We start from the raw sequence: 12,701 nt of genomic DNA on the forward strand, positions 1-12,701 counted from the left end.
TTTCTGTGCTCCGTCAAAAAACCCCGACCCTTCCCAAACACCGCGGAAACAAAAGCGCCCGTCCCAGAACGCGCAGCCCTGGCAGCCCCCAGCACCCCGCAGCGGGGCGGACGGACAGACGGCCGCGGCACAGACGCCCGCTGCAGCGACCCGGCCCTCAGCGGGCACGCGGGGTGGGGGACGCACGCGGCAGCGTCGCTCCCGCGCCCGGGAGCCGCTCGGGGCCGGAGCGGCATCGCCCATCGCTGCCGAGCGCGGGTACCCCCGTCCCGGGGGGCTCTGCCCCGCGTTTTTCCACTCAATTTCCTTCCCGCGTCGGCAGGAGATAAATCCCTCTGCCGAGGCAGGCGGCCGGAACGGCAAAGCCAGCGGTGCCAAGTTTAATAAGCAACCCTGATCAAGAAACCAGATAATAATTGGGATTATGGAGCTGGCTGGGAACGAGCTTCCCCAGCTCCTGGCAGCCGCTCGGGCTGCTCCGGCACCCGGCACGGGGCGGCAACGGCACCCGCGGGGCTGGGATGGGGGCTGGGCGCCGCGGGGAGCAGCGTCACCTCCATTAAAATTAAAAAAAAAAAAATAACAAAAAAAAGCAGAACAAAAACCCCCCTTTTTGGCTGCCCCGCACAGTCAGTGCCGCAGTACAAGGGGCCGATCCCCACCCTCGCCCCGTGCCCCCCAAACCCCACGGGAGCGCCCGGGGCCCCCAGCACCCCCCCAGCCCCGCGTCCCGGCTCGGTGCCCGGCACCGCAGGCAGCTCAGGCGCCGGAACAATCCCGTCGCGGCTGGATTTTGCGCGGGGCGCGAGGTTCAGGGGCTTTTCTTCCTCAGTGGAAATGGGATTGGAAAAGGAAGAATTGGGATTTTTCGAGTTCTCTACAGGGTCAGGCTTGGCTGATTTTATTTGACTGCAAATATAAATAGGGCTTTTTAAAAATTAAAAAAAAAAAAATAAACCAAGCCAGTCTAAATAAAAACCCACTAGAAGCCACAGTGAGAAATCCTGCTGGACGACAGGCAGAAATACCTGCAGCCAGGCTGAGCGCTCAGAAATATTTGTATTTGCTGTCTAAACACTTTATCTGTTTCCCAGCACACGGGAGAGTTCTGCTCTCTGCTTAACGTTCCAGGAAAAATAAACCGATACAAATGATTTCCCCTCTTCTGCAGAAAAAAAAAAACCCCTCCAGAACTCGGTGGCGGACGCACGGGGGGAAACAGCGAATATTTCCACCGAAACCCGGGCGAGCGCCGCGCGCGTCGCGTCCATGGCGGGGACAGCCCGGCCGGGGACCCAGCGCGTCCTCCCCGTCCCCAACCCCGCGCCGTTCATTCGCCTTCTCCCCAAAACTGGCGGCCCCGGGCGCGGCGCCAGCAGAGATTCACGTTTTGTGCAAAAGATTCGAAATTCAGAGTTTAATTCTTGGGGGGACCTCAGGGCGGCGTGGGGAAGGAGCTGGAAGGAAAGCGCGTTCCCGTATTCCAACGAAAAGTGCCGAGGGCTGGATTTAAACTGCGGAGCCCGGTAACCCCGGCTGGGGTGCGCCGGGTGGGACCCCCTCTGCCTGGGCAGCCCCGAGCCCCCCGCGGCGGCTGAGCACGCAGGGGGAGGGGGGAGAACCCCCAAAGGCAGGGGCAGGACGGGGGGAGAAACGCCACGAAAAGCAGCAGATCGGCGGGGCCGGGAGAGCTCACGTGGCAAGGGAGCCCAGGGCTGCCTCCCGCGGGACCCCACCGCGGCCTCGGGACCCCACTGCGGCCGCCGGACCCCACCGCGGCCTCGGGACCCCACCAGGACGTGGCTCAGCTCCGGCCCCTCGCCCAGCGGCCGCGTCGCTCGCTGCTCTCGCAGGAAGGGTCTCGGAAAGCAAACACGGCAAGAAGGGAAAAAAATAAAAGGAGGAAGAAGGAAAAAAAAAAAACAACCACAAAATCTCGTTTCTGCCCGCACCCCTCTCGCTCCGCTCCTGACCCGGAGGAAATGTCAAGGGGCCGAGCAGGGCTGGGAGCGGCGCCGGGGGTCTCGCCAGCCCCAGCGCCGATCGGCTTCACCGGAGGCCGCGAGACGCCGATAGCCACGCTGTGCCACGTCCCAGCCGCGGCCGGGACCGATGAGGGTCCCCAGCCTCCCGGGGCAGCGAGCCACGGGCAGGACGGGGCATTCTCGGATGGCGCAGGAGCTGGGGAGCCCCAGCCTCACCCCGAACCCCCTCTGCCCCGGACCCCCGGCCAGCGCCGGCTGCCCAGCCCAGCAAGGTGCTGTGTGGGTGAGACCCACCGGTGTCCCCTGCCACCCCCAGCCCGCTGCCCGGGGACGGCCCCAGCCCAGCTGGGAGCCCGAGAGGGCTGGGCAGGATGGGGGGGCGACCCCAGAGCTCCCAGCAGCGCGGGCTGGGGCCCCAGTCCAGCACCTCGCGTGCCTTTGCACCTCCATCGGCTCCGAGGGGCTCGGCCCCCTCTGACGGGCTCGGCCCCCTCGCAGCCCCGGGGGCTCCCCAAGGGCGCCCGGTAAGCGGGGGGCGTTCCCCGTCCCCGGTGTCCTTCTGGGAAGCACATTTTCCCCCTTTGTCTTGTTTTTCCCCACCGTTGTGGCTTTGACAGCCTCGTCCCCCTCGGAAGGTTGGGACCCTCCCACCCACCCCCACCCCGGGCGGGGGGACAAAGCCGAGCGGAGCGGGCGGCCGCGCAGGGCGGAGGCGGGTGCTTTCCCCATCCCTTTGGAGAAGGACCCCTTTTTGTGTGTGTCCCCCCCCTCATTGCGCCTGCGGCGTCGCCATTCGGCACACGGCGGAGCCGCACGAGCCGCCACAGCCCCGCGCCCACGGTGCCGGCCCAGGGGACCCACCCGACCCCCGGGGCAGAGCTGGGGTCTGGCCAGCGAAGACCAAACTTCTGCCCCTCGCCCTGGGGGGCCAAGGACCCCCCATCGGCCGCCCAGCTCCCTCCGGCCGAGCCCCCGGACCCTGGCAGGCGAGGGCTCGCCCAGCCCCTTGCCCAGAGACAGGATGAGGCCAGCAGGAGACCGGCGAAGCGGAGCAGGATTTGTCCCACCCAGGGACAAGCTCAGAGAAGCCCCAGTTTAAGCACCCATCGCCGAAAGGGAGGAGGCGTCCCCAGGGCCAGGCACCCCCCCCCGCAGACTGGGCTGGGGGAGAGGTGACCCCAGCCCTGCCGTCACCCACCACCACGCAGAGCCAAACCCACCCGGGGGGGTCCGGTGACCCCAGCCCTGCCGTCACCCACCACCACGCAGAGCCAAACCCACCCAGGGGGGTCCGGTGACCCTCACCCTGGCATCACCCAGCCTTCGCCTGCCACCCAGCCCACCCCGCAGCCTCCACTCTCGCTTGGCTTTTGAGTAAGGAGCCTCATTAAGAGGTAATTAGCTCGCGAACAATGGGAAGCTATTTAGCAGCCCAGCCACAGCAGCATCAACAAGCAAAGGGGGAGAGGAGGGAGGAGAAATAAATAAATAACGACCCTCTGCCCGCCCAGGAACAAGCTGGGGCTGGGATGGCGGGGGGCCGGAGCACGCTGCCCGGACGGTGGCACGGCGTGGCACGGCACGGCACCGGCCAAACGGGCTCCCGCCGGCCGCCCCGCTCCCACCGCCCCATCCCATCCCAGCTGCACCCAGGCACGTTTCTGCTGGGGGGAAAAACCGCCCCGGTGCCTCGCACGGGCTGGACGAGCCCGAACGGCCCCACGGGTGCTGCCAGCCCACGCAGCTCCCACCAGCGCGGTGGGGACGGCAGCGGGGACCCCAGTCCTGGCGGCCAGGCTGGGCGGGCTGCTCTGGGCTGAGAGGGAGAAGGGCAAAGAGCCTGCGCCCACACAGGCACCCTGACACGCCAGGGGAGCCCCAGCCCCGGTTCTGGGGTGCCCCCGGCTTCAGAGCCGCCTCCCCGGGTCACCCGGCACAGAGCGCGGGGTCAGCGGTGACCCCGGCTCGCGCCGGCGCGTCTCGGGCTGCGGAGCCCGGTGCCGGCGCTGCTGGGAGCGCCGCTCACCCCTGCGCTCGGAGCCGACACCGGGGTCGTCCGGGGTCTTGTGCGGACGCGCGGCGCACGGGGAAGCGGCCGGACCTCGGGCCGGAGCGCGGCGGGCTCCGGCGGGGCACGGCCCAGGGGAAGAGGCGTTTAAACCCCTCTGCGGGGCTGCGGGTGGCAACGCCGGGGTCCGCTCGCTGCTGTAAATCCCGATAAATCCAGCGCAGCAGGGCGAGATCTCTGCCCCGACTGGGGAAAAACATCTCTGCTCACGACGAGGCCTCTGCGATCGCGACGAACACCGAGCACAAAAGAACCCAGGTGCTCACAGAGGATACGAGGGAGCTCTTTAGAGAACAACGGCGGCAACCTGACAGCCAGCCCGCGAGACGGGCCCCGCCGGACGCCTGCGGCACGGACACGGCCGGACACGGCACGCGGGACGCACGCGTGGGCGCAGCGAGACGGACGGACGGACGGCGGGGCGCGACCCGGCCCGGCCGCCGAGATCCGTGCTCGGTGCCATGTAAACCCAGAGCTATTTATAGCCCGTGCCCACAGGCAGGCACGACACCCGCGTGTCACACCGGGCCGGCCGCGGGCACGCCGGCGCTGGGGGTGGCTCTGGGCACCTGTGGCACTTACGTGTGCGTGTAGAGTGCGTGTATGTGCACACACACACACACACACGGATGACAGAGGACTCTCCAAGCGTGCCGGCGGCGAGCGCAAGGCATCCCCCTGCCAGCCCCTCCGTGCCCCCCCACGCCGGGACCCGCCGGCAGCACCGCGCGCCCCAGCCCGTCCCCGCATTAGGATGCGGCGCGTGGCCGGCATTTGGATACCAAATGTGCAACCAGCAGGGAATGTAATTGCGGTCCCCGGAAAGGGACAGGCGGAGAGACAGCGGCGGGCAGAGAGAGAAAATCTTGTCAGAGACGCCGGACCTGTTTGTGTCTGCTCTCCATTAACCGCGCTCGCCGCAGACCCGGGCTGGCGAAGAATCGCTAACGCGGCTTAACGGGCTGGAAAAGAGGGGTGGGCAGGGCGGCGAGGGGTCTCGGCACAAAGGGAAAACCGAACAGACAAATAGTGAAAGAGCAGTGATTGCGCAGGACGGGGCCGAGCGCCGGCACCCCAAGCACCCCGGCACCGCTCCCAGCACCCCAAGCACCCCGGCACCCGGTGAGGGGACTCGGCCCGCCGGTGACAGAGAACCACCCAAGTGCCAGAGTTAAAATTCCCATTAAAGCCGCTCCGAGGGGGGAACGGGGGGGGGTCTGTTGCAGAGGCCGGTGCAGACCCCGGCGCGACTCCCATGGGAGCGGGGAAGGGGAGCGGAGCCAGGGTCAGAGCCGACCCCGAAGGTCCCCGCGCCGTCGGCCCCGGACGCAGCCAGGACTCAGAGGCTTTGGGAACCGGCCCCGTGGCAGGGCTGGCACCAAACCCACCCCGCACAGCGGTATCGGGGGGCACGTCCAGCTCCACGCTCCCCCCGAGCCGAGCCCTCCCACTCGGCCACCCCCCTCCAGCACCAAATTCCCCCGGAAAAAACAAACGTGTGGCATCTTCGCTCCCTGGAAGGAGAGCCGGCACACGCCGGCTGCCGTCGCCCAGCCGCAGCCCCTGGCGACCCCCGGGCGGGCAGCTGTGCCCGGGCAGCTAACGGGGCACGGCCCCGGCCGCACGCGCCGAGCTCCCGGACACAGCACCGGCGGGCACCGGGGCTGCGGCTCTGGGAGACGGGGCACAGCAGCCGACAAGCCGGGGAGCACTCTGCAGACCCCCCCCAGATGTGCCCCCTTCGCCCCAGCTCCGCCATCCCCGCGGCGCGGTCCCGAAGGAGCGGGTGCACAACAGGGCCCCCCCGAAAGTCCTGCTCTGCTGTCACCGCTGTCCCCGAGCGTCAGCCGGGCTCCCGCCGGCCACCACAGAACCCCCCCCAGAGAAACCACCCCTCGGGCTTCCCGATCCCGGGACTGGGGAGCGCAGAGGAGCAGCACAGAAATCCCAGCCCTGCTCACAGACCCAAAAAATAGAAATAAAAAATCATCAGAAAATAAGCCTCTGAAGGCAGAGAGATGACTTCTCAGTTAAATATAGGCCACGGGTAAAATCCAGACCGTTTACAGCATTTGTGTCTGTACCGTGACCAGAGAGAGGGAAATGCCCAACGCCTCGCCCAGCTCCCTCCCGGCAGAGCCCGAACCGCCCGGCAGCGCCCGCGGGATGGGCGGCAGGAACCCCGCCACTCGGGGACTGCGACAGCCTGCCCATCGCACGGCCGCGGGCAGAGCGGGCAACGAAAACGAATCCGAAACCCTCCACCCGTCCTCGGCCGCCGCGAGGTTCCCAGCCCCGAGGCTGCGGGTGGGGGTCCCGGGGACCCCCCAAGGCCAGGCCACCCCGTCCTGCAGACCCCTTTCCCTGTAGCGTCGAGGTTGCCCAGACCCCCGCTTTTTCGCCGCGCGCTGCACCGAAACGCAGCCGAGACGTTTCTCCGGAACCCCGCTGCAGCACGGGGGCTGCGCGAGCGTGGGGGGCCGAAGCCGGAGACCCCGACCCGCCCGGGCGATGCCGTCCCGCCGGCGGATGCTCCGGGACAGCCGGGTCCCAAGGCTGCAAATCCGCCCAAGAACCCCACGGGCGAGCGGCTCCCGCGCCACGGCCACGCCGGCTGGGAAAGAGCGAGATCGCACGGCCCCCCGAGACCCCGCGGAGGGCAGAGCCCTGCCCCGGCCGGACCCGGCGAAGCTCCTGCGCCCGTGGTCCCGTCCGCCAGCGCCTGGCCCGGACACAGCGCCCGCACCCGCGGCCGACGCATCCCGCAGCCGGGGAGCTGGAACGGCGTCAGCGCGGCCGCACGCGCCGCAGCGCGGAAAGCCGCGGTTACGGGCGGGCGGCGAAGGAGCGCGTGGGTACGCCGAGACCCCTCTTCCTCCCTCGGCTGCTCCCAGGACAGCGCGGGCGTCACGGCCAGCAAAACCCCGCAGCCTCTCCCGGGCGCACGCCTACAAAACCATTTCAAAAACCCCACAACCTGCGACCCCACGGCGAGACACCGAACGGGCAGGCTGCAGCGTCCCAAGGCAGCGCTTCTTCCTGATTCAGACCCAACTGTGAAATATAGAATTATTCTAATCTGGGCAAATCATATCGACCGTGAGATTTATTACTGTCTTTTATAAAATACAGATCGCAAGGTAAAGCTGAGGAAAAATATTTAGCGCCAGATCAGGTCTGTGAGTTCAAACGAGCACCGGGCATTTTAACGGCGCGTTTCCCCCCCCCCCTTTATTTTTTAAATCCCTTTTGATTTCCCTTTTATTAAATGAGATGATAGGGGGAAATAAAGCAGGACAACAAGTGACCAGAAAAAGCAGGTATACGCTGTTTTCCATTTTTCAGGATGAGACAGTCCTCCAGTAACTCCAGAGACGGCCAGAATAAAGACACCGCCGGGTTCAAAATGGAAAAAAGCAGAAAAACTCCACGACAACCCCTATATTTGCGACCCCTAAGAAATTGCCTTGAATTCCGAGAGCTGAGCGCGCAGCGGGAGCGGGCGGCACACCGGCCGACGGCGAGGCGGGCGCTCCCGCGGTGGGGAAATGTGGGTCACCTCCCGGAGCCCGGCGCTGCGGACGTGCCTGCGAACCCCGCCAGCCCCCGTCTGCTCTGCCCCCGGCCCCGTCTCATTTCCCCCCCCAAAAAATATTTTCCCTGTCAACGTCAGATTTTACATATGTACATATATATATATATATATATAATTATAAACCACCAGCTATTTTCGAGGAGAAATTCCCCGCTGCCTTCTCCGCGGTGCCAATCCCGGTGCATCCCAGGGGGCGATGGGGACATGGGCGGTTCACAGGGTTCACCCCAAGCCACCACCGATGCCAGGCCCGGGGCTGGCTCCCGGGACGCCCACCACCCAAGGACCGGGGACTGCTTCTGGCTATCGGCACCGCCGTCGGAACCCCTGGGTGCCAGTCTCAGCCGCGGCCCCGACCGCTCAGCGATGCCGCCCTCGTCTCCGCCGCCCTCGACGCCGGAGTCTGACTGGGGGGGGCCTACACGTGTTGGGCGTTCGGCAGAACAAAAGAACAGAGCCCAAAGTGCGGGACCTGGGGGGGACCGGGAACTGTAACCAAAAACTTTGCAACGGGCAAGAAAAAAAAAAAAAAATAATTCCCTGCCTCTTACAATCCCCACAAAAATGTGCGAGAGATAATAAAATCCATATGCACGGCGGGCGGGCGACGGCAGCGCCGCGCACAAAGGGACGGGCTCGCCCCGATTTCGGGGCAGTGCGAGGGGCAGGGCTGCGGGTGACGGCACCCGGCCGGACCCCCCGGCGCGAGACGCGGTGGCCGGCCGGCTGCCGAGGGTCCTCGGTCCCGCACGCATCCCCCCAGCGCTGGGTGCCTGCAGCCACCCGCCGCGACGCAGCCAGGAACTTCCATCGGCTGCGACGGTGTCACCGGGCTGCTGCCCGCCGCGGCCGGGAGAGGGGCAGGCGGCCCAGGGCCCCCCCCCAGCTCGCCCACCGCAAGGGGGGAAAATCCTCTGCCAGTGCAGCCGCCTCGCGCCGGCAGCCCCCGCTCCGGCACAGCCCCAGCGCCGGCAGGGGACGAGGCCAGGCCCGGCTGCAGAGCCCCTCGCCCCGCAGGGACCGTGGGGGACAAAGGAACCCCTGGCTCCCCCAGCCCCGACACGAAGGCGCCCACCGCAGCGGCACCCACCACAGCAGCGCCCACCATGGCACCCACCCCAGCTGCGCCCCACGGCTCGGCACCCTGCCGCGGGCAGCCAAACTTCCATCGGCGGCGGGGAAGAGCGCGGGTTTGGTGGCGGGTTTGGTAACTCCGTGGTCGTTCAGAAGAGGCCCCGCAAACGGGCCGGGTCGGACCCCCGCAGGCGGCACCCGAGGGGAAGGACGCAGTGGGGGGGTCCTGGTGGTCCCGGCCACCTGCGCCAGGAGCAGAATTCATGCTCACCTCAAACTCGCCAACAGTTTTTCGCTCCTCAAAATTACGAACAAAGAAATGCAGCGAGAAACGAAAACTCTCACCGGAAAAAAAGCAAAAAAAAAAAAAAGGAGGCTTCGGGGGAAAAAAATAAAAAATTTTAAAGAATAAATCAGACTCCAAAGCCGGCCCAGGGAAACGACACCGACCGCGCCGCCTGCTCGGGAGGGGACCCACGGGCAGCTGCGGCGGCCGGGCTGCCCCCCGCTCCCGGTGCCCCCCTCTCAGCTCCCGGTGCCCCCCCCGCTCCCGGTGCCCCCCCCGGGCTGGGCAGCCCCCCCGCTCCCGGTACCCCCCTCCCCGGGGCTGGGCAGGCCCCCCCGCAGCCCGGCCCCCCCCAGCCCTTTTTACCGTTTCACCCTCAAACCGGTGCTCCGAGCAGCCCCGCGGCGGCACCGGGCGCCTGTCGTGGGCTATCGCGACCGGCCGGGGAGCGGAGCCTCCAACTTCGCCGAAGTTGGGCGCGGGGGGGCCGAGCCGCAGCCCCACGGCTCCGCTCCCCTCCCCCCCCCCCCGGGACCGCCGCAGCCCCCCGGGACGGCTCGCCCGGCGCCCCGGGAGAACTTTACCGGGGGGGGGGGGGACACGACACGGAGGGGGCAACCGCGGCGGGGAGGCCCCGCCCGCACCGCGCCGATCCCCGGGACCGCCCGCGCCGTCCACCGCAGCCAAGCGGGGCTGGAGCGGCGGCCGGGCGGCTGTCACCGGGCGCGGCGGGGGGCTGCGGGGGAGGTCCCGGGGGTCGCCGCCCCCCCCCGCCGCTCACCTGGGGTTGCTCCAGTTCCAGTACACGGCGTAGCGGTCCGAGATCACCTTCCCGCTCTCGTCGGTCCAGACGCAGACGCCGAGGAGCGCGGCGAGCAGCGCGGCCGCCTCCCAGCGCGGCATCGTCCCGGGCGGGCGCGGCCGCGGCTCCGGCCGCTTCACGGGGCGGCGGGGGGGCGGGCGGCGGGGCCCTGGGGCCGGCCGGGGGCGGCGGGCGGGCGGCGGGGGGCGGCGGGCGGGCGGCCAGCCCTCACCATCGCCCGCGGCCCCGGGCGCCGTCAGCGGGGGAAACCGGGGGCGGCCGCGGCGCGGCGGAGCCGGGGCAGCCGCATCCCGCGCCCGGGCGGCGGGGACCGGCCCGGCTCCCGCGACCCCCCGGCACCGGGAACCTCCCGCCGCCGAACTTCGGCCAAGTTCCTCCGAACCCCGCGGCGCAGCCGCCTCCTCCGCCGCCGCCGCCGCCCGGTAACCGAGCTCCCGGCGCTGTCCCCGCAAACCCGCGGGACCGGGACGGGTGCGGGCTCGGCCCCGGGCCCGCCGCAGCGGGCTCCTCCGCTCCGGGGACAGCGGAGAGACAAAGGCCGGGCCGGGGAGGCCGCCGCTCCCTCAGTGCCGCCGCGCCATGCTGCGCCCGCCGCCGCGCGCCCCGCCCCGCCCCGCGGCGCCCCGCCCCGCGACGCCCCGCCCCGCCCCACGCGGCCACGCCCCTCCCCGCCCCGCGCGGCCACGCCCCGCCCCGCGCCGCCGCCGCTGCCACATTGTTGCCACCGGCGGCCTCCGCGCGCGCCGGGCCCGGGCCCGGGGCGGGGCCCCCGCGCGCGCCGCTTCGCTCCGCGGCCCCGCCTCTGCGGGGGGGTACGGGGGGGGCCTGCAGAGGGTGGGACACCGGCGGGGGGGTCACACCGATAGGACCGGGGGGGCCTCGGGAAGGGAGGGGGGGTCACACCGGCAGGACCGGGGGGGATTTGGAAGGGGGTGGGGCCTTTGGGGGGGTGGGGGTCACTCCGGCAGGGCCGGGGGTCCCGTTGCAAAGGCGTGGGGGGGTTCACAGCAGCAGGAACGGGGGGGGGGCTTTGGGAAGGGGGGGTCACACCGGCAGGACCAGGGGGGCTTTTGTGGGGGGGGGGGGGTTCTGCATTGCAGGGTCCAGCGCGGGAGGTTTGGGGGTGCTCGAGGGAGCGCACGGCTCAGGGAGGGGGCTGCTTTGGGGGGGCGCAGAAGGGGGGGGGCGTTGGGGAGGGGCAGCCGGGGCTTGGGCCGAGGGCAGGGCCAGAGCAGACGGACCGACGGACACCACCCCCCCCCAGCACAGACATTTTTCGCCCCCGATCCAGCGATAAAACAAATCGGTCGCATTGAGGCGTCGCTTTCCTCCGCGCTCTCGGAACACGGCACCGGCGGCAGAGCCCCCCGCGCCCTCGCGCCGCCATCTGCCGGGGCTTCCCGGGAGCGATTCCCGGTGGGAGGCCACGTCCCGGGGCGAGGACCCCCATCCCAGGGGCTGGGGGTCGCCGGGCAGGGCCTGCTCCGCTCCCGGACCCCCCCAGCGCGACGCAGGAACCGCAGTTGCTGCAGCAGGGCGCGCGGGCGCTGCACCCTCCGGGGCGGGGACGTGTCCCTCCCCATGTCCAGGCCACGGAGGGGTCCCAGGGGGTCCCCCGAGCCCCTCGGAGCCCCGACGCAGCCCCCCGCGCTCCCGGTGCCGACAAGGCGCCCGTCGGAACCAACGGCAGCGAGCAGCCGAGGCGCTTCCGCAGACCCCGCGCGCGCCGCCCGCGGTCGCGCTCCCCGGCTGAGCCCGTCGGCCCTCGCAGGGGGGAGCGGGCCCGACCCCCCCCCCCTGTAAATCAAATATGGATCATCGGCCTGAATTATTTAGCAAATCTGTTTCGAAAATCTCCACGAGCCGTGGGGGTCCACACCCCCCCCCCCCCCGCCAAGCAGCAAAGCAAATCGCGGCAGAACCGCGCTCGGATGACGCTGCCAGCGCGTCCCCCGCTCAGCCGGCTCCTCATCCTCGGCCACCAAGGTCACGGGCTCCGCCGCCAGGTCCCGTCGCCACGTCTCTCCGCCAGGCCGCCGACGGCCGATCCCCCCCCCCCGGTCAGGGCACCGCGCTCGCCAAGCTGCCCCCCCGCCCGGCACCTGCACGCGGTGGCATTTCTCACGCCGCGCCACCGAAAGCCTCCGCGCGCGCCGACGGGGCCGGCGGCCATCGCTCCCCAGCACGCGGCTGCGGGCGGCGCGGGGACCCCTGACTGAGCCCCTCCGGGGACCTCCCCGGGGCACAAACCGGAGCGGAGCCCCCCGCACCGGGGACGTTTCGGGGTCTGGAGCCCCCGAGGCCGGAGCACCCCGCGGCGATGGCGAACGCGGCTCACGCACGCTGGAAGCAGCTTTCCGGGGCGGCTCTGGCGGGCAGCGGTGGGCACCCACGGTGGGCTTCGCCCAGGCCGCGGCCGCGTTTGGTCCCCTCACGGCGAGCCCGGGGGGCTTCAGCCGCCCCCAGAAACCAGAGGCAGCCGCGCAGGAGCCCCCCGGCTCAGCTCCCCGACCGCCCTGCCGGACCCCCGCGCGCTCCGCAGCTCCGACCCGGGGGACGGTGCTCCTGGGGGTACCGGCGAGGCGCCCACCACGGGCGGGACCACCAGCGGGGGCAAAGCACCCACCGCCCCCGGGCAGACCAGGGCGGGAGCTGCTGGGGAACCGGTGCCCAGTCCCGAACACCGAACCCTGCGCTGCGGGGCGGGGGCTGGGGCAGGAGACCCCCAAATGCCAGGGAAGATCCAAAGGTCCGGGAGTCCCCCCGGGTGCTCAGGCGGTGGCATCAAGGAGCGGAGCCGGATTTCCGTCCCCTCCAGCCTCGACAGCTCCCAGCTCTGGAGTGGGGACGGGCGATGCCCTCCCCGCGCC

The 12,701-nt window shown here is 69.8% G+C and overlaps 1 protein-coding gene across 1 annotated transcript in view; it reads right to left on the bottom strand.

Annotated features, from left to right (window-relative positions):
- EFNA2 (ephrin A2) overlaps nucleotides 1-10,045 on the bottom strand; it is a 46,110-nt gene extending 36,065 nt beyond the window's left edge. The window contains 2 exon segments of the mRNA XM_075444074.1: nucleotides 9,790-10,001; nucleotides 10,004-10,045. Of these exon segments, the coding sequence (XP_075300189.1) occupies nucleotides 9,790-10,001; nucleotides 10,004-10,045 (254 nt within the window).
- Nucleotides 10,046-12,701: the final 2,656 nt, after the last annotated feature.

Source organism: Opisthocomus hoazin, chromosome 27 (assembly GCF_030867145.1).
Source record: "Opisthocomus hoazin isolate bOpiHoa1 chromosome 27, bOpiHoa1.hap1, whole genome shotgun sequence".
Classification (NCBI taxonomy): Eukaryota; Metazoa; Chordata; class Aves; order Opisthocomiformes; family Opisthocomidae; genus Opisthocomus; species Opisthocomus hoazin.